Source organism: Pseudopipra pipra, chromosome 5, assembly GCF_036250125.1.
Source record: "Pseudopipra pipra isolate bDixPip1 chromosome 5, bDixPip1.hap1, whole genome shotgun sequence".
NCBI classification, from domain to species: domain Eukaryota; kingdom Metazoa; phylum Chordata; class Aves; order Passeriformes; family Pipridae; genus Pseudopipra; species Pseudopipra pipra.
This window is the reverse complement of record NC_087553.1, coordinates 51,361,369-51,387,243: the sequence shown is the minus strand read 5'-3', so window position 1 is coordinate 51,387,243 and position 25,875 is coordinate 51,361,369. Positions and strand designations below refer to the sequence as shown.

Below are 25,875 nucleotides of genomic sequence, written 5' to 3'. Positions count from 1 at the left end.
CGTCCCCTTTGTCACCCTCACCCTTAACCTCGCCCTCATCCCCTTTGTCACCCTCACCCTTAACCTCGCCCTCGTCCCCTTTGTCACCCTCACCCTTAACCTCGCCCTCGTCCCATTCCTCATCCCTGCTTGGCACCCGGCAGCCCCTCCGCAAGGGGGCTTCTTGCACTTCCTGCTGCTGGTAGCTCCAAGCAGGGCCATGCCGTGGCTTCTCAGCAAGAAGCGACGGCAGTCACCATCCAGCACCACCAGTGGGCAGCCCTGGGCTGCCACCAGCTCCACCAGCGCCTCCGAGCTCAGGGAGGAGGGGCTGGGCAGGCTGCACCGCGCGGCCGCCCGCGGCGACCTGGCCTGGCTGAGGCGCTGGCGCTGGTATGTGAAGGTAGTCGGCATCGACAGGCGAGACCAGGAGATGCGGTGAGTTCTATGGGATGCTGATGGCACACCTTGGCTGCTCCTGAGCCAAGCTGCAGTAGTCTTCGGCAGCCCTCTGTTAAGGACAAGGCTTGAAAAGTGAGATTTGCCCAGTCAGCTGGGAGAGTGAACTCTTGAGCTTTTCACTGCTTGTAGCTGCCGGCTGGGCTCCAGCGCTGTTGGAAACGCGTGTTGCCGACCTGCCGCTTTGCCGGAGTCTCTCTGCAGGGCTGTTCTGCAGCTGCTCAGGCCTCACCTCTTCTCTTCTGCCCTCTGGCTAATCAGCGCGGGATTGCAGCAGCAGCAGCAGCAGAGAGCAGCAAGGGGGAGGAGCAGAGTCCGGGCAGGGTCCCCAGGGTGCTGGGTAGAGACACGGCTTTGGCTCATCCTCTGTCTGTCTAGGTTAAGAGCGTATGTTTAATTTTTAGGACACCTCTGCATCTCGCTTCGGCAAATGGCCATGCAGATGTCCTTAGATATCTGCTAAGAAAGAACAGCCAGCCGAATCTCGCTGACAACTTGAAGAGAACGGCACTGATGAAGGTGTGTGGAATGCCTTAGGATCTTGTAGGTGGGGATTAGTGATGGTGTGTTAAAGGGGAGGTGTCTGGCAGGATTCCTTGCATCGCTGGGCCATAGAAACATGCATATTGCAATTGGCATGGCATAGGCCTCTGTTAGCTAATCTTTGAAGATGGTCTTCTAGCGTTCAGGAGCTGAGGAAGTTGTGACAGAGGGGGATGTAAAAGTTGGAAGTCTTTCCCTTTTTATGTGTTGTTCCCAGGCAGTACAGCAGGAGCAGGAAGAATGTGTTGCTATTCTGCTGGAACACGGTGCCGACCCGAATCTGGCAGACGCTGGCGGCAACACTGCCCTTCACCTGGCTGTCCTATCTAAAAATACAGCTGTAGCAGGGCTGTTACTCGAGCATAATGCCAATAGTGATGCTCAGAACCAGGTAACCCTGGCACGTGGGTAAAGCTGCTCTTTCAAACAGCTGCAGAGCTTGTCTGTGTCTTTCTAATGGGGATTATTTGTCCTTTTAGATGGGATTTACTCCCTTAAAACTTGCAGCCCTCCTACAGCATGAGGAGATTCTGGAGTGCCTTCTGAAAAAAGCAGCTGACAGGCATGCTCAAGCCCAGTGTGAAAGGTAAGGGGTTTGTCAAAACAGCACAGGGGTCTTCTCGGTAGCCTGCAAGCAAGACCGAGACGAGGGGCGTGGCAATGAGCTTAGAAAAAGAAGGAGGAGCCACGTGGAAGCAGTTCCCTGTGTGACTGGTAAATGCAGGTCTGCACTTGGCTGCTCTCGTACCTTAGGGGCTCTCGTACTTTGCCCGCTGAGGTCTGCAAGAAAGCGTTGTCTGTGGTGCCCTCTCCCCACACAGACCCAGAGCCATCGGGAAGCTTGCCAGTAGCTCAGCAGCATGGCTGCTCTGCAGGCGAGGGAGGTTTAAGCCAAGGCATAGTTGGTGCGTTAAGTGCTCTGAAGGGAAGCGTTGGGAGAAAGAGAAGCAACAGTGTCCGAGGGGACACGAGGGGCTCCAACCGCACATAAGGAGAAAACTTCCTGCCATGTAGATGGTCAGGCGGTCGAACGGCTTGCCCCGGGAGTTTGTGCAGCCGCATCTGTGGGGACTTGGAAGAGCAGTGCAAGGAGCCCTGAACAGCATGGCCTGACCTCGTAGTTGAGGCTGCTTTAGGGAGGCCCCTTCTAAGATAAAATCTCCAATGCTTCCATGTACTTGGCTTTGCTTTCACGGAGCTTGTAGGAAAGGGGGGAAGAGCTCTTTTGGGAAAGAGCAGGGGAAAAATGATGCGGGATCAGACATGTTTCACATTAAATCTTGGATGCTTTAGGACTGCTTTTGTGGTTACTGGAACCCATGAGGCTCACCTGGAGGAAGATAATCTGCGCTTGCAGGAGGAGTTGGACAGGGCTGACGTGGAGGTATGGAAAACCTGTCCCTACAGGGATAAACCTGGCGGTGCCTGTTGCTTCCTATACATCATGAAAATGGACAAAAGAGTATTCTGGGACCCAGTATGACAGAGACCTAAGGAAGCGGCAGTTACATCGGGCTTTGATCTGCCTCTGTCCCTCCGGCCCCCTGCCCCACAACCCGCCATGCTGAGGCAGAGCTGCCTCTCCTTAGGGTTTCACCCGTGACCGGCCAGGGGGACTGGGGTTCCTCTCTCTCTGCTACATTCAAGATTTTCCTGGTTTAAGAAGACTCCCCACACACCCCTGGCGTGATTCTCGACTCCAGGGCAGGTCTGTGGAGCAGTTCACCTGGCTGCCTTTGCTGAAATGGTGGTCATTAGCTTGTCAGTGATGCCATCCTTCCTGGCCCCACCACACTGAAGCAGAGCCACCTCTCCTCAGGCATCCACTGCTTCCTGCTTAGGGGCTGCTGGGCACCTCTCTCTGTGCTACAGTCGGGGTCATTCCCACTTAAGAAAACTCCCCATGCTCCCCCTGTGCAATCCTGGGCTCCAGAGCACATGTGCCAGAGCACTGCACCTCTGACACTTGTGAGATGCCTTCCTTTAGGAAGATGAATTATTTCACTCATCTTTTCCTGGAGTAGCAAGCAAGGGAACACAAGAAGCGTCACAGGTCACAAAAATGGTCCGAGGGGCAGTGTCAGTGCTTAGAACCGTGCTGTAGGAAAGCAGTGGAGGGGTGGGAGAGGCTGCTGTAAAAGAGGACAAAGGAATAGAGCTTGTGTTCATTGGGTAGTAGAAGTGAAGCTTTGAAGGTACTTGAATTGATTCCAGTTCTTTGGGCAGAGGGTATGCACACATACATGCAGCACCTGAGTTCTTCAGCAGCAGCTGGCTCCTCTATGTAAAAGCTCACCTGACAACTGTGGATTCTTACCGTGATTTTACAGCTGCAGGAGGAGGAAGAAAAGCATCTTCAGTCTGAGCACTGCGTTCGTGACTTGAAGACTGCCTTGGATGATAAAGAAAGAGAAGCAATAACTTCTTCCCCAAAACTGCAGGACCTCCTGTTGCCATCTTCCGAGACTAATACCACTCTAAAACAACTGGAAGAACACGTGCAACAGTAAGAGAGTAACCCAGTGAAGCGAGGTGTCTGTCGCTTTGGGGGATTGGGTGGAAACAACGGGACAGTCAGTTGGATTTTGAAGGACACTTCTGCTGTGGATTCTGTTACTTAGCACAGTTTGTCTGGAACTGGATTTTCTGGTAATAAGACCCGTATTTGTTTTTAAGCCTTGAAATTCAAAAGACCCGATTGGAAGCCACTGTCCAGCAACAAAGCCATAGGATTGAAGCCCTTCAGAGAGACCTGCAAGCCTCTGCCTCAGTAAGCTGGTCATAAATTTCCCTTTTTGTGACTCTTGAGCCTAGTTGCCTATTTCTGTGGGGAAACTGTAAGATGAAGTTTTCCTGGAGAGCCTAGGGGAGCTCAGTTTCTGCCTTCTCCTCAGTAGAGGCTGCTCAGAAAGCAGCCTGGTCCTTTCCCCAGCTGCTACAAAAGCCCTGAGGGTATTTGCTGTGCTGGACACTAGAGCAATTCTTAGATTATAAATTATGAGTTTCACCATGAGCTCCAAGGGACCCAGAAGTATTGCTCCCAGAAGCATCTCACAAATTTTTAAGTAGTTGTAAAGTTTCTTCTTTCTGACAGGGAATCTTTCAAGTGTTTTCTATGCTCGTTTCCAGCAGATGATAAATGCAGTTATGATGGCCACCCTCTTTAGAGGTTTTCCCAGAATTCACTGCCTTTAGATCACGCTGAGTTTCCTTTTCTTTTTTTTTTCCTGTGTACAGGTTGGTGAACTTTCCCAGCAGCTGGACATGGAGCCTAAAACAGGCATGCAGCTAGAGGACCAAAACCAGACTTTGCAAGAAGAGCTGTCCACTCTGCGTGGGAAGTATGAAAAACTGGAGAAGAGCAAATGCCAGCTGCAAGAAGAAGTGACAAAAGTCCATCATTATTTGGAGACTTTCGTGCTGGATGGCAGCCAAACAGCACAATGTAAAAGAGAGGCGGAAGAACGAGCTGACCAGGAAATAAGTCAAAAGCCACAAGACGTCAGTCTCGTTCTGCAAGTAAGTGAATTTCTCACCAGTGTCCACAGGTGCTACGTAAACTTCTGTTGTGGCCATCGGTTTTGGTATTTTTCTTTTGCTCCTGTATTCTGTGTGTTAGCTTCTGCCTTTCCTGAAGGCGGTGGGAGAAGGCAATATGGTTGGGCAGGAGGGCTGTCACGGGTGTGTAATGTGCCGGCAGGTCCCTGAATCAAAAGCCTGCCCAAGGCAGATTCCCACTTTGCAGTGCTTGGGGGGTATCTCTGTCTGCTGGCCTGGTTCTCGCTGCTCATCCTTCAATGGGTTTTGCAACTGCCAGCTGTCATGGCCAGACCTACAGGTGCTGCTTTGTCCTTGTAGGGGGGGAAGGTGCTCAGAAAAGAAGTCACTTAAATTCCAGGGGTGGGGGTGAGGGGGTGGAGGTGGGGGATGCTCTTATTGTCTTTGAGGAATCCTTTTCGATATACCCTGTCCTACAGAGACAGTGTCTCTTCATTAGGAGCTTTGAATAAGAGTGCTGATTTGGGCTTCTTTCCCAATGAAAAGAATTATTTGCCGTGGTAGCTCCTGGGTTCTGCCTTGGTTGCTGCTGGTAGTGAGGAGGCACAGCTGCCTCTCTGAGTAAGGCTGGGCCCTTGAAACTGGATGCATGCAATTTTCTGCTGGAGAGAGTTCTCTTTTTCTTGTGGTGGTTGAAGGTGCACTGTCTCCTTCAGGCACAGGCAGCCTCCCAGGCTCGATTAGAACAAAACGGAGACAGTCATTGCGATTCAGTGAGAATCCAGTTAGAAGAAAGAATTAGAGATCTCGAAAGTGAACTGGACAGGGTAAAAAAAACCCAACAAGAGAGTGCTTCTCGTAAAGAAGCAACGCGGGGAGAAATGGAAATGTACAAAGACCTGTACCTGGAGGAATTGAAAACTAGAAGATGCCTAGACAAGAAACTGGAAAGGTAAGTCCATGCTTTTTTGGAGTGGTAATAAGAGACTCCTTTTTCTTCATGCATTTTCCTTCTAAATGCATTGTCTACATCTCACCAGCATTATTGCTTGCCCTACATTGGCCAACGGGGTCTGATGTAGTTGCCAAGACACTCTCCTTGATATTTGAAAAGTCGTGGCAGTCGGGTGAAGTCCCAGGTGACGGGAAAAAGGGAAACCCACTGTACCCATCTTTGAAATGGGTAGGAAGGAGGGCCCTGGTAACTGCCAACCTGTCTGCCTCCCCTCTGTGCCTGGGAAGGTCACAGAAAAGATCCTCCTAGAAGCTATGTCAAGGCACATGGATGACAGGGAGGTGATCTGAAGCACCAGCACAGGACTGATGTCCTGAGGGACGTCGGTGAGACCCCACCTGGAGTGCTGCATCCAGCTCTGGGGTCCTCAGCAAAGCAAGGACCTCCACCTGTTGGAGTGAGTCCAGAGGAGGCCACCAAGGTGGTTAGAAAGATGGAGCACCTCTGCTATGAGGAAAGGCTGGGACAATTGCAATACTTCAGCCTGGAAAAGAGAAGGCTTTGGGGTGACCTAATTGTGGCCTTTCAGTACGTGAAGGGAACCTACCACAAGGATGAAAAGAGTGCATTTAAAAGAGCATGTAGTGAGAGGACAAGGGGGGGGAATGTCTTCAAACGGAAAGACAGTAGGTTTAGGTTTGATACTAGGAAGAAATTGGTTGCTGTGAGGGTGGTGAGGAACTGCAACAGGTTGCCCAGAGAAGCTGTGGATGCCCCATCCCTGGAAGTGTTCAAGGCCAGGTTGGATGGAGCTCTGAACAACCTGGTCTCGTGGAAGGTGTCCCGGCCCACAGCAGGAGGCTTGGAACGAGATGATCTTTAAGGTCCCTGCCAAGCCAAGCCATTCTATGCTTCTCTGATGTCTGTGCTGCTTATGTGAGACTGTGGGCAAAAGGCTGGTTCTTCCTGTGTTTCATGGGTTTTGCAACTAATTTGCTGTGCAGGTTGGAAAAGCTTCTGAGGGTAGATAGGAGGAAACTCAGGGCTAATGAAGAGAAAGAAACCCAGTCCCAGCTGGAAGAAATGAAGAACAGATATTCTGAAAAGGTCAAGGAAGTGGATAGATTACGAACAGAGGTGAGCTGCGCTTTGGGTGGGGTTTTTTGGTTGTGATGTTACTTCTTTTGAAACGTGGGAGATGCTTTCCGTATATTTCTTGTCATGTTGATGATTTTTTTTTCCTTGGCTGCATTTTGGATGTGATGGGCTTTTCTTAATGCTCCTTCTGCTGTTACAGTAGTAGATGACTATAACTAATACGGAGGTAGTTATCATTATGGGTAAAGACGCAACTGTAAGGGCAAAGCAGTAGGTGTAAGGGCTCATGGAGGCCAGGCTGTCTTGCAGAGGAAGGGCAAGCCAAGAGTGGCAGCCAGCCTGGCAGGGTGCATGACCTCACCGGCCAGGGAGCCCTCCCACAGGCCCTCAGCAAGAAGAGCAGAACAGGTCTGCTGACAGTAAGCGGGGTCAGCCAAGAGTGCAGATCCCCTGGCTGGGCCTTAGGGATGGGCAGGTCTGCCATCCTTGCAGGACATCACGTCCGTGGGCTGAGAGCAGTGGGGCCCAGCTCAGGCCTGGCTGCAGCTTGAGGGAGGCTGTGACAGCGTCATCTGGGTCTGACAGATGAATTCCTGCCCGGGAAGAGAGGGGAGGAACACCGCTGTCACTCACAGGGCACAATCAGCCCCTGAGCCCTGTCTCAGGCGTGAGCTGAGCAGGAGGCACTTGACGTTTTGCTTTTCTCCACAGTGTTGTTGCTGCCCAGGGCACAACGAGGACAGGTGCCTCCCAGGGGAAAATCTGTAACTTATTGCTCACGGGAGCTCTTTCAGCCCATCCTGTCACAGGGACTCAGAAGGACTGTTCCCAGCAGTGGTTTTGAGGCTGCTCTGCCTGTGCAGTAGTGGCATGTAACCTTTTATTTCCTTCTCCGCTCCTTACTCAGATTCCTTGCTAAAGTGGCCATCTTTCAGAGCTACACTTGGGTTTGGAAGGCATCACTGTAGAATCACTTACTGCCTTTGCAGTGATTCCTTTTGAGTCTGGAAGCTTGTAGCATTTTTGCATGAGGAACTCAAAAAGGATGGGAACCTGAGGAATGCTGAGACAAATGAGGTGAAAGCTCTTCTGGCTGGAAAAGAGCCCGGTTGCACTTTGTTTCTAGTCCTGAGCCATCAGATGATGAATATAGTCTCCCTGGCCACCCCCTTTTGGGGTTTCCACAGAATTCACTGCCTTTACATCACACTGAGTTCCTGTTTTCTTCTTTCTGTCTGCAGGTTGCTGAACTTTCCCAGCAGCTGGACGGGGAAAGTAAAAAGTGCACGCAGCTGGAAGCCAAAAATCAGGATTTGCAACAAGAGCTGTCTACCCTGCGTGGGAAGTGCGAAAACCTGGAGATGGACAAATGCCAGCTGCAAGAAGAGCTGGCAAAAGTCCAGCACCATTTGGAGACTAACATGGTGAATCGCACCCAACTAGAACAATGTAAAAGAGAGGCGGAAGAACGAGCTGACCACGAAATCAGACAAAAACTCCGAGAAGTCAATGAGTTTTTGCAAGTAAGTGAATTTCTCACCAGTGTCCACAGGCGCTACGTAAACTTCTGCTGTGGCCATCGGTTTTGGTATTTTTCTTTTGCTCCTGTATTCTGTGTGTTAGCTTCTGCCTTTCCTGAAGGCAGTGGGAGAAGGCAATATGGTTGGGCAGGAGGGCTGTCACGGGTGTGTGATGTGCCGGCAGGTCCCTGAATCAAAAGCCTGCCCAAGGCAGATTCCCACTTTGCAGTGCTTGGGGGGGTATCTCTGTCCGCTGGCCTCGTTCTCAGTGCTCATCCTTCAATGGGTTTTGCAACTGCCAGCTGTCATGGCCAGACCTACAGGTGCTGCTTTGTCCTTGTAGGGGGGGAAGGTGCTCAGAAAAGGAGTCACTGAAGTTGTGGAGGTGGGAGATCCTCCTGTGGTCTTTGAGGAATCCTTTTCCATATGCCCTGTCCTACAGAGAGAGTGTCCTTTCATTAGTAGCTTTGTATAATAGTAGCTCCAGGGTTCTGCTTTCATTGCTGCTAGTAGTGAGGAGGCACAGCTGCCTCTCTTCGTAAAGCCTTGAAATTGGGTACAGGCAATTTTCTGCTGGAGAGAGTTCTCTTTTTCTTGTGGTGATTGAAGGTGCACTGTCTCCTTCAGGCACAGGCAGCCTCCCAGGACAGATTAGAACAAATCAGAGCCAGTCATCATGCTTCACTAAGAAACCAGCTAAAAGACAGAATTAGAGATCTTGAATGTGAACTGGACAGGATAAAAAATACCCAACAAGACAGTACTTTTCAAAAAGAATCCACCCAGGCAGAAGTGGAAAAATACAGAGAGCTGTATCTGGAGGAAGTCAAAACCAGAAAAAGCCTAGCCAAGAAACTGGAAAGGTAAGTCCATGCTTTTCTGGACTGGTAATAACACACTCCTTTTTCCTCGTGCATTTTCCTTCTAAAATCCCTTTTTTACGTCTCGCCAGCACGATGTGTGAAAGCAGAACATGGCATATTTCTGGGGAAAGTCCCTTAAGACCCTTCCCTTCATCAGACCTGTCTTCCTTTCTCTTTAAGAGTTCCAGCAGTAACACCACAGTAGCGCCATTATGGCATTATTGGTGTCTTTTTCAAGTTGGTGTTGTTCTAGCAGGCAGTCTTTTTGCCAGTCGCTAATCTCCTCATCCCGTATGTGACAGAAAAGATGAATCTTGTGCCCTTTACTGTTTGAATAAGGAGAGGCCTCTCGGAGAACAGAGTTGGATTCTGTGCATCAAAAATAAGAACGCTCTTTCTTGGCTTCTGTTTTGGCAGCGGGTCTGAGGTTTGAGCTTTCCTTGAGAAGGCCAGGGTAGGCCAGCGTTCTTATGGAGGTGACACTTGCTGCTCCTTGCACTTAGTGTGATTTCTTAGAAACAGGCCCTCTGAACAAGCTCAGATCAAAGGATGTGCTTGTTTTGCACACTCTTAATGCCCCTGGCTTTTAGAAGTCGAGTAGTAGTCAAGGACGTGGAGGGTAACTTTGCAAAAGCCTTACTGCCAAAGATGACTCTCTGTGTGCTTCTGAATGTTTCAGAGCTGATGAGAGACTTGCAGAGGCCGACATCGAGCTCTTTTGGGAGCGCCATAGAAGCAAATCTGCAGTCACAAGAAGCGCTGTCAGCATACATCTGGCTGCAAGTCCACTTCTGGATCCAGCTGGCCTGGGATGCCTTGGCAACAGTTTGGGACTGAACAGAAGTCTGGGTCTCAGAACACCACCCAGACATCTGTGGTAAAGCCAAAGATTTTAGGACATCAGGTTTGTACAAATTTTCCAGAGCGGTCAAAGGCCAAAAAATATTGAAATCGAAGCAATGAGCTGTGTAACTACATTCTTTTACAAGACAAACTGTGGTAAAGAGCACTGTGGGGCACGAACCCCGCACCTAAGTTCTACACTAAATTTACATGTATGGTATGTGTGACCTATTTCAAGTGGCTAATGTCACCATGAGTGCCAAATGCCAGCAGACATCTGTGAGACCCCATTTTCTTCATCATTGATCTTTGTTCTAGCAGTTTCTTCACTGCACCTTGCTTTAATATGTTACTATGGATAGGAGGCATTTGTTCCTGTAGTTCCTGCTACGTCTTACTACATGAAACAGCAGAACTACCTACTCCTTTGGAAGTCTTCACGGTCTTCTAATTGTGCAGCAACGCTGCAACCTCTGCAATAGCACTGGTCCAAGTATGCCCTGTAATCAGCAGTCAGTGTGATAGCGCATCCCTTCCAGAATGCAGAGCATTATACCAGGAGACGTGGAAACCACACACCAGTAGCTGTAATCAGTGGGACAGCCACGTAGCATGGGACTGAGGCATGGGCAAGCTTCTCTGTTGAGTTAGTGTGTTTAGTTGTTGGATGAATATGAGAAGCATTTGTTCACTTTGAAGTCCATCTCAGTTCACTGGTCCCCTCACCTCCATTGGAAAGAACCCATTTCAACAAGGTGTCTACATACAGCACCTGGTTGAAGAGAAAAACACCAAAAGGGACCAAGCAGCGTAGGTAATGCGTAGCAGCGGCAGTTACAGACAGGAACTTTTCTGTACCGCTGTGAACACGTTTTTGAGGGTAGAGGCGTGGACAGGCATTACGGAAAGAACTCGTGAGGTAATTAGTGCTGTACCATCTGCAGGGACTGTTCTGCAGGCAAGCACTAGAAGGGAAGCACACTTCAGGGACCCAATGCAAAAGGGAGAAAAGGAGAAGACCAGGAGGGGCAGGGAGCACGGAACAAGTGAGGGAAAGAAAGGACAGAGAGATGGCAGCAAGATGTTAAAAGAAGGAAAAGGCAGAGGAGGAAACCATTCCTGTTCGAGGAAAAAAGCTGCCCTACTTGAAAAGAAAAGAGTTGACAGCTGTGTCTTTTTTGAAAAAGAACAGGGAAAACAGATAGTGAAGGGAAGGACAGTGGGAGTACCCAGTGCTTCCTAAAACTGAATTGTGCAGCAACAGTCTTCCATTGTGATTTTCCAGAAGAAAACTCTGGGCATCTCAAAGTTTTGTCAGTATCAAGACAGAAACCTTTACTGCTTTCCTAGCTTCCCTCAAGGATGTTACAGAAATTAAATATTTCTACAGGTTATTTCATGGCTCATTGTTTTATCCAGTTGCTAATTTATGCAGATGTGTAGTTCAAATCGCTATATAGGCTGCTTCAACGCTTTGCAGCAACTGCTTCCCAGATCTACTTGTGGAAAACAGTTGAGTTGATTCCAAGAAAAGAATGCACGTGATCTGAGAATGGTGATACTGTTCTCACTCAGCGTCCTGACTGCAACAGCACCCATACATTTTGAGGCCACGTCTGTCTCACAGCCTTGAGCGTACTCTCAAGGAAGCTGATGAACAACTACGTATGACATTTCCCCAGCCTTCAGTGACTGATGTCTGGAGGGGTTTTGTTTCTTAGTTTGGGGGCTTGCTTCGATCCCAACATTTCTCCTTCCTATTGCATTTTTTTGGTAGGACTTAGTCCCCTGAAGTTCTCTCTGACCTTGACTGCAACCTCTGGAGACTTTTAGTTTGTTGTCAACAGAGGAGCTGAGGATAGTTCACTCTCACTATACACAGTTTGTCTTCTCAGGACTTGCTTCCAACTCTACTACCATATCAAGTTCTAAAGCTTTTTTCCTCGAAGGGGTGTGAGTAAAACGATGGCTTAATCCACGGAAATCTGACCTCTTAACTCTGTAAATACTACGTCTTAACTGTGTATTTTCTGTATAATTCTAGGCACGACAGGAATGCATCCCATCGAGGGATGCAAAAATCGCTAGAGACCTTCAACGAGGTAATGTGTCATTATGTTAGGAGGGTTTTTTAGGAAAAAGGTGACTATTTCTAGCTCTTGACAGCTCTCGAGCCATTTTTATCAAGTTCCTGTGATAAGTCGGTTTTTGGGGTTTTTTTTTCTGCTAGCCTTCCAGTTGAGACTTGAATGTGAAAACTTCCTGCTTACCAAAATGTTGCGTACGATGTTATGCAGTTGCCTGGAAAAAACCAAGCGCAAAGAAACCCTTGGCTTAAGCTGAAGTTGCCCTTCACTAGAGTTCATCTCAAGCACAAACAGCAAAACAGCCACAAGATAAGTATAAGCTTCAGCCATCACTTCCCCTCCCATGTACACCGATGGCATTCAGCACTAAACCGCACCATACCCATTCTTTGCTGTTGGTTCCTGATTTTTGCCATGATTCTGTGATCCACGGCTTGTCTTGGTAGCTTAGGTGGTGCAGTCTTTTTTGGAATAAGCAAGAAGATCAGTGACAAAAGATAATCTGTCTTTAGGAAAAGATTATTCAGTACTTTTTCGGCAAGTATCAGTTCAGTGCTTGCCGTACCTAGCATAAAACATGCTGTAGAATTTGAGGCCAGGTGTCCAAAGAGGAAATGCACCTGTTCCATGGGAATTTGTTCCTCCAGAGTTACTGCTTTGCAGTGCCTGGTGCTGTGAAGTAGTAGTGTGCCAATAAATCACTGGTTTGGACATAGGAAAGCAGAGACTTCGGGTTCAAGAGGTCTACAGGGGGCTGTTTAGCACAGGAGTCATTTGTGGATTGCCTGAAGATGTTCAGTGTGTAGCCCCCAGAATGTCTTCCACTTGCTTTAGAAATGCTGTTGACGGATAAGCAATTGTGGAAAAAATGGGTTTCTTCCTTTGCACCTAGCCCTTCTGTTGTTATGTTCCCTTGGAAATTTTAAAGTCTCTGTCTGGATTGCAGTCTCTTGTGTTGCCTGTCATGTCCTTGCCTTATTTTGCCCTGTCTGCTGTAAAAGTAACACCTGGAATCTTGTCAGTTTTCCCCCCAGCCACTGCTAAACTTACAAGTGGATCTGCTGGATCTTCAAAAAATCTTCATGTGGACCACGGACGCGGTCCCTGTGGGAATAACAGGTTTGCCACTCTCGGGATGAGGGTGTAAAAAATGGCTCCTTTAGGGAGGTGGGTTTGGGCTTATATAAGGTAGGGGTAGAATTTGCTAGAAGAAAGGGAGGGACTAGGGCGGAGCATGCAAAGTGTAACTATATAAGGGAAAAAAGGGTAGGGTTTATCCATTTTAGGAAAAGGGTGGCCATAAAAGGAAATACTGCAATGCAGCAAACTTTGGCCAATCAGGGAGTGGGGCCTAAGGATACAGAAATCAAGGGCATTTCTGGATCCCTTTCCCCACCCACGACGTGGGGGAGCCCAGTTCTAGTTCCATCTCCATCTGACGAACCATTCCGACGTCTTGAGGGATGGGGAAAGGGAACTCCAGCACTAGGGGTTTCTCAGGGGTTTTTGGCCCTGAGCCTCGAGGGGAGAGGTGCTCTCCCCTACCCCCAGCATCCACAGGGTCCCATGGCAGGCACGGAGACAGCACACCAGGCGTGTAGAGGCAAGAGAGTGTTTATTCCTGGGGATGTTACATTTATAGGGTTTAGGAAGATTCACAAAGTAACCAATTAGAAGTCTCAAGGGGCTTACAGGAACACCCAATCACAGGAAGGTGTTAACAAGGTCCAATGAAACACCTTAGGACATCTTCCCAGGACATTCCTGAGATAACACTACCGTGGGGGGTCTTGGGAAGAAGAAACACGTGTTTGCAAAGAGACCACCAAAAGCCATTTTAAGACAAGTTTAAACAACAGTTTTCCCATATAATGCAGGTTTAGTGCCACAGGCATTTTTCATACAACAATTTCAGGGTACAAACAAGGGAAAAACTACAATAAATGTTTAGACGCAACTGTAAAACTCGAAACGCATTGGGTCTGAACTTCTTGACAATTTCATACAGGGGTTTCATCCTCTGGAGGGTCACACATTTCTTCTTGTTTTCTCCAGCTTTCATATGCAGCAATATCCTCACTCCCGACAGACCAGGATCCCCTTTCCAGAGTAATGGAGGAGCACCGTGATTCTTTAATCAAAAATTACCGGATTTGAATGAAATGCTATAGAGAGGCTCTGGAAATCATTCAGTGTTCACGGTGAGTCTATGGTTTCCCATCCCCCGCTTCAGATGTGAAAACATGTTCCTTGCAGTCAGAATGTAAACTCATAAACTCTATTAAATGGATGTCAAGCACATTGCACTTACCTGTTGGTTTACTGATGCATAGCTGGTGTCTTGGTTTCTTATGCACTCACAATAAGAACCACATCCATTTTTTCTGCCTAGCAGATTGACTGATCTTGATTCTTGAGCATGAAAGAGCTCAAGTCCTCGCAGCCATCATAGTGATTCAGCGAGAAAACAGAAGAAAGAAGTAGAGATCTCAAAAGTCAATTGGACAGGATAAAAAACACCCAACAAGACAGACCTCTTCAAAAAGAATCCACCCAGGCAGAAGTGGAAATGTACAAAGAGCTCTATCTGGTGGAAGTAAAAACCAGAAAAAGCCTAGCCAAGAAACTGGAAAGGTAAGTCCATGCTTTTCTGGACTGGTAATAACACACTCCTTTTTCCTCGTGCATTTTCCTTCTAAAATCCCTTTATACATCTCGCCAGCATGATGTGTGAAAGCAGAACACGGCATATTTGTGGGGAAAGTCCCTTAAGACCCTTCCCTTCATCAGACCTGTCTTCCTTTCTCTTTAAGAGTTCCAGCAGTAACACCACAGTAGCGCCATTATGGCATTATTGGTGTCTTTTTCAAGTTGATGTTGTTCTAGCAGGCAGTCTTTTTGCCAGTCTCTAATCTCCTCATCCCGTATGTGACAGAAAAGATGAATCTTATGCCCTTTACTGTTTGAATAAGGAGAGGCCTCTCGGAGAACAGAGTTGGATTCTGTGCATCAAAAATAAGAACGCTCTTTCTTGGCTTCTGTTTTGGCAGCGGGTCTGAGGTTTGAGCTTCCCTTGAGAAGGCCAGGGTAGGCCAGCGTTCTTATGGAGGTGACACTTGCTGCTCCTTGCACTTAGTGTGATTTCTTAGAAACAGGCCCTCTGAACAAGCTCAGATCAAAGGATGTGCTTGTTTTGGACACTCTTAATACCCCTGGCTTTTAGAAGTCGAGTAGTAGTCAAGGATGTGGAGGGTAACTTTGCAAAAGCCTTACTACCAAAGATGACTCTCTGTGTGCTTCTGAATGTTTCAGAGCTGATGAGAGACATGCAGAGGCCGACATCGAGCTCTTTTGGGAGTGCCATAGAAGCAAATCTGCAGTCACAAGCAGCGCTGTCAGCATACATCTGGCTGCAAGTCCACTTCTGGATCCAGCTGGCCTGGGATATCTTGGCAACAGTTTGGGACTGAACAGAAGTCTGGGTCTCAGAACACCACTCAGCCATCTGTGGTAAAGCTGAAGACTTTAGGTCATCTGTAGCAGTTTGAAACTCGGATATCAGCACAAAAGGATTATGTAGCAGGCCATGGACCAACAGGGGCTGAAAGGAATCCCACCACCTGAGGACCGCATGCTTCTTCACAAGACCTACTAATATTTAACTATGTTGATCGGCCTGGCTCCTGCAGCAAGATATGGAAAGACTTTGTGATGATGATATCAGACTACGTAGAAACCCCTTTGTTCCCTCTAGTTAGCATAATCCATCCCCAATTTAGCATAATCCATCCTCCTCACTAACATGTCCTGCCCCCAAGACCCTTAAATTGTGAGATGCGTGTTCAATAAAGATTCCAGTTTTCACCCCCAAACTTGGGATCGATTAGTTATTGACCTCCTACAGTCATCAGGTTTGTACAAATTTTCCAGAGTGGTCAAAGGCCAAAAAATATTGAAATCAAAGCAATGAACTGTGTAACTACATTCTTTTACAAGACAAACTGTGGTAAAGAGCACTGTGGGGCACGAACCCCCCACCTAAGTTCTACACTAAATTTACATGTATGGTATGTGTGACCTATTTCAAGTGGCTAATGTCACCATGAGTGAGTCTCACACACATGAGTCTCACAGACATCTGTGAGACCCCATTTTCTTCATCACTGATCTTTGTTCTAGCAGTTTTTTCATTGGACATTGCTTTAATATGTTTACTATGGATAGGAGGCATTTGTTCCTGTAGTTCCTGCTACGTCTTACTACATGAAACAGCAGAACTACCTACTCCTTTGGAAGTCTTCACGGCCTTCTACCAGTGCAGCAATGCTGCAACCTCTGCAATAGCACTGGTCCAAGTATGCCCTGTAATCAGCAGGCAGTGTGATAGCGCATCCCTTCCAGAATGCAGAGCAGGAATCCAGGAGATGTGGAAACCACACACCAGTAGCTGTAATCAGTGGGACAGCCACGTAGCATGGGACTGAGGCATGGCCAAGCTTCTCTGTTGAGTTAGTGTGTTTACTTGTTGGATGAATGTGAGAAGCATTTGTTCACTTTGAAGTCCATCTCAGTTCACTGGTCCCCTCACCTCCATTGGAAAGAACCCATTTCAACAAGGTGTCTACATACAGCACCTGGTTGAAGAGAAAAACACCAAGGAGATGAAAAGGGACCAAGCAGCGTAGGTAATGCGTAGCAGCGGCAGTTACAGACAGGAACTTTTCTGTACCGCTGTGAACACGTTTTTGAGGGCAGAGGCGTGGACAGGCATTACGGAAAGAACTCGTGAGGTAATTAGTGCTGTACCATCTGCAGGGATTATTCTGCAGGTAAGCAGTAGAAAGGAAGCACACTTCAGGGACCCAATGCAAAAGGGAGAAAAGGAGAAGACCAGGAGGGGCAGGGAGCACAGAACAGCCTTGAGCGTACTCTCAAGGAAGCTGATGAATAACTATGTATGACATTTCCCCCATTCTTCAATTAATGATGTAATTAAGTGCTCCCATCTAGTGATCCAGCCTTTATTTTCAAGTTTCTGTGATAGGTAGGTTTTTGGGGTTTTTTTCTGCTAGTCTTCCCGTTGAGACTTGAATGTGAAAACTTCCTGCTTACCAAAATGTTGCGTACGATGTTATGCAGTTGCCTGGAAAAAACCAAGCGCAAAGAAACCCTTGGCTTAAGCTGAAGTTGCCCTTCACTAGAGTTCATCTCAAGCACAAACAGCAAAACAGCCACAAGATAAGTATAAGCTTCAGCCATCACTTCCCCTCCCATGTACACCGATGGCATTCAGCACTAAACCGCACCATACCCGTTCTTTGCTGTTGGTTCCTGATTTTTGCCATGATTCTGTGATCCATGGCTTGTCTTGGTAGCTTAGGTGGTGCAGTCTTTTTTGGAATAAGCAAGAAGATCAGTAACAAAAGCTAACTTTTTTTTAGGAAAAGATTGTTCAGTACTGTTCAGGGAAATATGAGTTCAATTTAGTTTGAAGATATCTTCAGGGGTCTAAGTTTAGCACAGGAGTCATTTGTGGATTGCCTGAAGATGTTCAGTGTGTAGCCCCCAGAATGTCTTCCGCTTGCTTTAGAAATGCTGTTGACGGATAAGCAATTGTGGAAAAAATGGGTTTCTTCCTTTGCACCTAGCCCTTCTGTTGTTATGTTCCCTTGGAAATTTTAAAGTCTCTGTCTGGATTGCAGTCTCTCGTGTTGCCTGTCATGTCCTTGCCTTATTTTGCCCTGTCTGCTGTAAAAGAAACACCAGGAATCTTGTCAGTTTTTTTCTGCAGCTACTGTTGAACTTGAAAGGGGATCTGCTGGATCTTCAAAAAATCTTCACATGGACCAGGATCCCCTTTCCAGAGTAATGGAGGAGCACCGTGATTCTTCAACCAATAATTACCGGATTTGAATGAAATGCTATAGAGAGGCTCTGGAAATCATTCGGTGGTCACAGTGAGTCTATGGTTTCCCATCCCCCGCTTCAGATGTGAAAACATGTTCCTTGCAGTCGGAATGTAAACTCATAAACTCTATTAAATAGATGTGTCCTAGTTAGAACAGCTGGGACCAGTGTAACCCAAAACTGTGTATTCCACAGCCTTCCATGCTGTGGAACCCAAAACTGTGTATTCCATAGCCTTCCATGCCATTTCCCAGAAACTGTTATCAATAGACTATTTACACCCTCTGCCCAGAACAGCCTGACTCCTCAGGCTATAAACTAGGTATTAAGAGGCCTGCGAGATAGGAGGGTGCCTCCTTCCTCACCCCCTGTGATGGTTTCACTTTAGGCCTTCCTGGAGACCAGCTTGTAACCAGGAAGGAACTAGGAAAGTGATCACGGAAGTATTCCATGCTATTCCTTTACGTAACTTGAGGTATAAATAAAGCCAGCAGGAGGGACCTCCCTCTCTTCCTTTCCGGTGAGGTTCGAGAATGGTGGGTCCCTGTCTCGGTCTGGCTTATCTGGAGCTGAGGCCTACAGTGACTGCTGTTATCTGCCACGCGTGAGGGGAGAGCCCTGGGCCGTGTCTAGCCATCCTGCTTGTTCAAAAGGAAGTGGTGAGATTTTGCTAATTTACCTTCAGTTGGCTGGTTGACTTGCTCGGTCTTTGTCCCTTTTTGTCCTTCTCCCTTCTCCCTCCCCCTCTTCCCTTTTTGGGGAACTGTTTGGGATTTCTGGAGTTGTGGTGTATAGTATTCTCATCGTATATATCTTTCTCATATGTAAAAAATATATATATATATATTTTTGCTATAGCTTTGGCTGCTTAAGTCGTTTCTTTTCTCTTCCCTCTCTGGGAAGCAGGTCCTTGTTGTCGAGTTTCGGGGACTTGGTGGGAAGCCAGCTCGAAACTTGCACACCCCCTTTGTGGAACTCCCCACCCTGAGGGAAATACTGGGCATTCCTGCCTGAACTGGAGAATATATAATCTTGGAGTCTTGGAACTTTTGCAACCACTCATGGGATCCAGAGGAAGACTGCAGACCACTGCTCTCAACCAAACTGCAGACCACTACTCTCAACCAGACTGCAGACCACCACTCTCAACCGGACTGCAATCACCACTTTTCAACCACACTGCAACCATCACTCTTAACCGGACTGCAATCACCACTCTTGACCAGACTGCAACAGCACTCTCACCAACAGGCTTTCCCCCCTCCTTTAACTTTGGACTCAGGGGGCCCAAAGAACACCACTCTGTTCATGCCCCAGGGTGCTGGGTTATACATTTGGGTTTTGTGGGTTAAAACCAATTGTTTGTCTTTATAATCGTACTTATTGTATTATTTTATTAAATTGTTATTCTGACTTATAATCTCTCTTTTGAGTTGAGTTCATTTCCTCTGCTGGTTTACCTTTAAACCAGCACAGGATGTCAAGCACATTGCACTTAACTGTTGGTTTATTGATGCATAGCTGGTTTCTTATGCACTCACAAAAAGAACCACATCCATTTTTTCTGCCTAGCAGATTGATTGATCTTGATTCTTGAGCTTTACAAAACTGTCTAAATTGTTTCTTAATACAGTAGATGCATTAGCATTCCATTTGTTCAGCTAATTCATTTCACTCAATGTGTTTAGAGTGTTACCAATGTTATTGTAGTACTTAGGGATCTGTTCGAGACCTGAGGTAGAGAAGAACCACCATTTCTAGGTCCCGCTGGGAAGTAGCCAGCTATGGAAGTCCACCTAACCAGTACTCATCACCTCAAAAGCATGAAGACAGGCCTTACTAATTTGACAAGTTACCATCTACACATACACCAAAGTAGGCTTGGCAAAAGCATTAATTAAAATATTAAATTAATGTTCTACCTCTTCTCCAGGCGAACCCCTTCACAGTTATGTGTATTAGTGAATGTATGGGCTGCAAAACTCAAATGCCCTTTGGAAGACAACAACTTTAATCAAACAGTAAATTGCACCTGTTCTTCACATGATTGAGAATGAGAGCTCTGCTAAGAAGCAACAGTACTGTAAACTCACAATAAATCCATTTGACGTAAGAAGCAGCAATGAGATCTGTGACAATGTGTAAGCTGATGAAATCTGGCTGCTTAGCACTTTGGTCAAAGACTGCAATACCTGTGCAAATCCCCTGCATTTGTATTTTGTTTTAGCATTGTTTTCTTTTTGTCTGATGCTGGTTTGATTTTAAACATCGAGTACACAAAATTATTTCAGAAAGTCTCAGCCTCTCAAGAAATTGAAACTAGTTTCAACTTGGAAAAAAGCTAATGATCTGTATGTAAGGGTCACATAAAAACCATTTACCAACTGGAGCTTTCAGGGCACTTTACTAGGAACAATCATGGTTCTCTCCCTCAATACCAAGTGAAAATGATGTCTAAGCCTGTTCCAAACTCAAATTTATCAACATCTGAAACACAGATGGCACAAAGTGTAAGCAGAACAAAACATTTCAGCAGACAACAAAGTGAGTAATATATACAATGTTAACTTTCTGCCTACTCTGTTATTTGTATAGTTGTCCACTGCTGGAATGATGATGGCTCCCATACTTCTCCATCAGAATTTTTCTCACAAGTTATCCATGCTCATGAAACCCTCTGGGCAGGGATATGATATGTGCACTGTAGACTCAGAATAACCCATCTCTGACATCCGCTGTATGGATGCACCAAACCCAACCATAGCTCTGACCCTACAATGCATTTTAGCTCAAATAGTTTCATTATCATAACTGGAATCACAGATACATTTCCTTCTGAAGAAGTATGTACAGTCTTCATGCAATTGCATTCTGAACATTCAGCACTTTTCAGGATGAGCAACAGACTGGAAAGAAAAATTAGTGCTGCCATCATTGCTGCCATAAATAAAACTTTCTAATTGATTGATTGGCATTGTTTTGCCTTAATTTAGCCCAAGGACGTATCCCAAATACATCTACCTCAGAGCACGCAGTCCGAGACTGCCCTCTTGGGACCTGAAATTTTGTGGCTATCCCAGAGCAGGCAGCTCAGGACTGCTGTCTCGGGACCCAACAGCACTGCTCAGCAATAACAAAAACATTTCTGTTTGATGGTAATACATCACTGTGTTCAGCACAAACCCAAAACACAGCCCCATACCAGCTACTGTGAAGAAAATTAATTCTATCCCAGCCAAAACCAGCACAATAACATATTGATATTTTGGCTGTTGCTGAGCAGCACTTACCAAAAGTCAGGGACTTTTGAGTGTCTTATGCCATGCCAAGAGAGGAGCTGCACAAAAAGCTGGGAGGAAGCGTAGCTGGGACAGCTGACCCAAACTGGCCAAAGGGATATTCCACACCATAGAAATAGAAACTGGGGGAAGTTAGACAGGATGGGCATCAACCAGTGGGTGGTGAGCAATTGTATTGTACATCACTTGTTTCTCTTGGGTTTTATTTTTCCTTTCTGTCTTTTTAAAATTACAATTCTTCTTACTACTTCTTGTTTTGTTTCAATTCTTAAACTGCTCTGATCTGAACCCAAGAGTTAGGGTTTTTTATTAATTCTTTAAATTCTCCTCCCAATCCCACTGTGGGCAAGTGAGGTGCAGGGGGTAGTGATCAAGCAGCTGTGGTACCTCGGTGTCTGGGGTTAGACCACCATGTTTGGAAATTGAAATCAATTTTCAATGCATTACAGTCCTACTTTTAGCAGACATTTATTGCTTTCTTATGGTTTATAATTTCTAAGTAGTTTAATTAAAAGAAGGAAGACAAAAGTTTTATTTTGCATTTTTGTCAATTAAGATGTAACCAAACCTAACAAATCCAATTACGGCCTACCTGGCTCCACGATAACACACCGAGTTAATTCTGTGATAGCTGTATATTGGTTGCCCAAAAAGCGTGAGTCAGTGCATCTCTGCCATTCTGAATATGCTAATAAGCCCCTTCTTTTACACAGTAACTCTTTTACTGTATTGAAAAGAAAATAACATTTCTTGTTAATCAGTTAGAGGATGTCAAAAGAAATCCCTTCCACATTCTGAGCAGAAAGCTAGCTGTTAATCCTACCATGTGCATGTGTGCATGGGATATGGTGTGCCACCACTTGACTCAGCACTGACTGTAAAAGGCTTCAGAGGTGGCACACCAGAAACAGTCCCACAGTTGCAGCTCTCAGAGCAAAAGTTGTTGAAGTCACAGTCTGCAGCTGCATGTAACTATTCAGTCCTCTTCAAAGCCTCAGAGTTGGCAATGTCAAGAAGTGCAATCCTCCCAGACAGCTTTTCTGAGTTGTACCACCCCTTCTATAAATACAGCAGTTACAAAGCAGGTCTACTAAATCAGGTAATTAACACATGGTTATCACCCCAACAAGTCTTTACTGACACTTTTCCTTCCTGGTAAATAAAATATACTGGGTGATCTAATAGGGGGGAAAACAGATATTGGAAAAGGGGAATTTTAGACTGCCATTTTGTACCTCAGCCGTACAAAGATTGTGAGCTAAATTATCCAACTACGGTGAATGACACTGAAGGAAAGGTGTACCTTCAGCAGACTAACACAAATACCAAGGCTTATGCAACACTTAAGCCACACTTAAGCCCTATTTGGAAATCTTCCTGTGGTATACAGACTATCAGAGCATGAATGAAATATTTCATGCAGACAGGAAAAGAAACAGCAGTTACTAGGTGATACTGAGAAAGATACAGATAAGCTGCACAGAGCACACTGAACAGACAAAGCAACAGAATAGGAAATATCAACGCTTAAAAAAAGACAACAAAAAATCTAAAAGGCACTGTAAAAATAAAGTTAAAAATAGGAATGGATTAAAACTAAAACCAAACACTTGGATATCTTCAACAGCATCATGACCCAACAAGATTAAAGAAATTGTATGAACAAAGATCTATACAAACAACTGACAACTGGTTTAGTGATTGATTCTAGTTATTTATTTTGCAACTTTTTTTGGCTAATAATGAATGAACAGTTCCTGCTGTGCCTATATGACTCTTTGGCCTCATCAGCACTCCCTTATCTTAAAAGCATGAAATCAAATTTTAGCCTAATCAGTTATCAAAGTTACTACCAACTAAATCTGATTCTAATCACAGGGGGGTTTACTGATACCATTCTGAAACATTTGACGTGGACTGTAGGGTCTCCTGGTCTTGGGCTGGGGAGTGACCTGTAAAACCAAAACTATTTGTGAACAAGCATGTGTCCACTTGAACAAGGACTTGAGATGCAATACTTCCTTCTGAGAAGAGCATAGAGATGTCTTGTGTTTATTCCATGCTGCCATCTCGTAAATAAAAACTTGCCTTTCTTCTAAGACGTCTGGAAGAAAAGAAATATATCCGGATTAAAAATGTATTTTGCTCTTCTTTTCTCCATTAAATGGTCAGCCTGATTACAGAGATACTCTCAAAATGGTTACTACTAGTAACTTCCCAATACTACTAGATTTTAGGTTTTGCAATCTGAATCTACTTAGCTGTCATTTCAGCAAAAGGGTATTTTTCCATCTATTTATTGTGTATTATTAATTTAGCTCTTCTTTCTAGAGATCAGGTCTGAAAAAACAGAACACTGTTAATACACTGATCAACTAAAGAAAGTGACCGTACATCAGTTACTGTGGTGTAAGAGAACACTGCCAGTAGGAAACACATTTGATAAAGCTGTGAAGACTCATTCTGCAAAGGAAAATGAAGGTTTTGATATCTGTACCATTATTAGCGATAAAGGAGAAAAAAATATTTCAAAGGGCTGAAGTGTCTCTCTAAAAAGTGGCACTGTCACACTGCAATATTCTCACTGCTAATCATAGTGAAATGTGTTCCTTTGTTTGAATTAGGGTTTTTTGCCATCTCTCTTTTTTTTCAGAAATTCATATGAAAGCAGCAGTTCCTAAAGATAGCAAAGAGTGTTCTGGCAAGGTGTGCCATTAGCCAAATACGTTAGGTTCCTGTACCATGGCATCACCCCCAAATCATATGGCATCTGCACTACCTAGGGGCATGACTGTACCAGTACCATATTGAGAATGATTCCCAACTTACCAACACAAAATATTTTGCTTTCTGTACCACGTTTTCATACAGATAGTGAGTGCGCACGCTTGTAGACTCCCATGTCGGTGCCGACAACCACATTTACTGGAAAGTAACTTCTGAGTCTGTCATGGGTATTAAGGAAAATTCCCGGTCTGATCATTCACAACTATCTGACAGTCACACTCCCAAGACCAGAGGCTTTCACTGCTGGGATCGAAGCCCCTTCGCGGTGGGCGGCTCCAGTGTCTCGACGGGTGCCCCGCTTGACACCCATCCCTACAGACCCCCCTCTCACACAGTCCGACCAGGTTTCCTTACCGGTTCGACCCCAGGTTGTCCATAGCAAAGTCTCAGATGTCTCGTTCCATGAAGCCATTTATTCCTCTGCAGTAACACAGAAACAGCTCGAGGTGGTACCTCCGAGTTCGATACTCGCACAAGGGACCCCTGGGTCTTTATCCCCTCACAGTCTCCCCGCGCACACATCTCGGCTCCTGCACTCCTCTCCCTGTCCATCCACCTCGCCGGTGTCACTGGTCTTCATCTCCTTTGATATCCGACAGGTCGGCAATTCCCTGATCCTGCTGGGTCTCGCCGTGTCCATTCACCTGGCTGACGTCACCCCTCGTCGTGCCCTTTCTTATCCCGAAGGTTGGCAGTTCACGGCCCCTTGTCTCGGGCTCCCACCCAGAGCTTCATCTTCATTTCAATCTGCGGCTTGCGAGTCCAGCTACAGGGACCAGACTTACTCAACAATGGGTAAGGGACGTAGCGGGATGATGTCTGAAGTCCCCCTCCATCCCATTTCCTCCCGTATTAAGCCTTGCTGTTTGTTCCTTTGTCACCCATTCACCCAATCCCAGTAGCAGCCCTCAAGGAGCACTAAAGACACCGGGACACGCATTTCACGGGATAACCGCTTTCTCCCTTAATTCACCGCCTCCCGCGGCCGCGCCTGCGCGAGCCCTCCCGCCGCCACCGGACCGCGCCTGCGCCGGGCTCGCAGGGGGGGGGTCCGCGGGCAGCGAGCTGTGCCCTGTCCCTGCAGCTTTTGCTACTCTTGGCCCTGCCCCTGCTCCTGCTCTGCCCTGCCCCGCCCCTCCCGGCACGCCGGCCGTTCGCTCCGCGGCAGCCGCACCGAGTCGAGGCCGCTGTCGGGAGTTCTCCCCCCTTCCCCTCCACTGTCCCGGCTCGGGGCCCGACACAGCCCGCCGGTGCTTCCCGCGTCCCTGTCGCAGAATGAAGAGGATCTTCGGGTTCGGAAGGAAGAGGAAAGGGCAGCCGCCGCCCGGCAGCGCCTCCCTGCCCTGCCCCGCCGGTGCCTACGAGCTCCGGCAGAAGGATCTGGGCAAGCTGCACCGTGCGGCCGCCAGCGGCGACCTGGCCCAGGTGCGGCAGGGACTGAGGAAATACGGCATCGACGGGCGGGACAAGGCGGAGCGGTAAGCGCGGGAGCCGCGGGGGTGGGCCGGGAGCCCCAGGTGCACCTACAGCAGCCCCCGGGAGCTCCCCGGCGCAGCGCCCTGGGAGGAACGGGAGGGCGGGCGCCGCAGCCGAGCGCAGCCCTCGGCTGGCTGTGGGAATCGGGCTTGTGTTGTCAGAAACCCCGTGAATTCGGCCGAGTTGGGAAGGACTTGTAATGCAGAATAAACATGATATCTATTGATGCTGCGTGCACAGTTGCCTTTTGTGACTGTGATGTGGCAGCCAAAGCCAGTCTGATTTTAGGTGGCAGTTAATTAGTTGCTTGCACTGAGGCTTTGGCTCAGCTAATCAGTACCTTGGATTGGAAGATCTGGTCAGTGACTTGCAGGAAAAGCTGCTGCTTCTGACAGTGCTGTTGTGTGAGTTTTTGAGTCACACACAGCAAGTATTTGGCAATTCTGTCTTCAGGAGAAGCCCTGGGCTGCAGCATAGTTCCTAGTGATCTAGCATAAGGGAATTGGCTGAAGTTTTGGAGTCTTGTATGTTACAACCCTTTAATACCTTTTCTAAAAAGGC

General features: G+C 46.9%; 2 protein-coding genes and 2 long non-coding RNA genes across 16 annotated transcripts in view; 3 read left to right on the top strand and 1 right to left on the bottom strand.

Annotated features, from left to right (window-relative positions):
* The first annotated feature begins 60 nt into the window (after nucleotides 1-60).
* Nucleotides 61-9,014, top strand: LOC135414817 (ankyrin repeat domain-containing protein 26-like). The gene is made up of 12 exons (XM_064656069.1): nucleotides 61-417; nucleotides 843-957; nucleotides 1,199-1,372; nucleotides 1,461-1,567; nucleotides 2,275-2,365; nucleotides 3,312-3,487; nucleotides 3,658-3,751; nucleotides 4,219-4,500; nucleotides 5,196-5,431; nucleotides 6,439-6,571; nucleotides 7,774-8,055; nucleotides 8,680-9,014. Exons 1-12 carry the CDS (start codon nucleotides 200-202, stop codon nucleotides 8,917-8,919), a joined length of 2,148 nt encoding a protein of 715 aa, XP_064512139.1. The 5' UTR covers nucleotides 61-199; the 3' UTR covers nucleotides 8,920-9,014.
* Nucleotides 9,015-12,620: 3,606 nt separating this feature from the next.
* LOC135414818 (uncharacterized) lies at nucleotides 12,621-14,352 on the top strand. 2 transcript variants are annotated; one of them, XR_010430843.1, is made up of 3 exons: nucleotides 12,621-12,964; nucleotides 13,901-14,046; nucleotides 14,241-14,352. It is a non-coding gene; the product is annotated as an uncharacterized LOC135414818 (long non-coding RNA). The 2 variants fall into 2 exon arrangements; XR_010430844.1 differs by having other exon boundaries at nucleotides 14,238-14,351.
* A 5,393-nt stretch (nucleotides 14,353-19,745) lies between these two features.
* Nucleotides 19,746-24,807, bottom strand: LOC135414815 (uncharacterized). Its single transcript, XR_010430841.1, has 2 exons — nucleotides 24,193-24,807; nucleotides 19,746-23,155 (listed from the first exon to the last, which is right to left on the bottom strand). It is a non-coding gene; the product is annotated as an uncharacterized LOC135414815 (long non-coding RNA).
* Nucleotides 24,808-24,970: 163 nt separating this feature from the next.
* ANKRD26 (ankyrin repeat domain containing 26) overlaps nucleotides 24,971-25,875 on the top strand; it is a 52,535-nt gene continuing 51,630 nt past the window's right edge. For all 12 annotated transcript variants that reach the window (XM_064656060.1, XM_064656059.1, XM_064656056.1 and 9 more), the window contains exon 1: nucleotides 24,971-25,316. In XM_064656060.1, coding sequence (XP_064512130.1) covers nucleotides 25,114-25,316 — 203 coding nt within the window. In that variant the 5' untranslated portion in view covers nucleotides 24,971-25,113. The remainder of the gene's footprint in view (nucleotides 25,317-25,875) is intronic.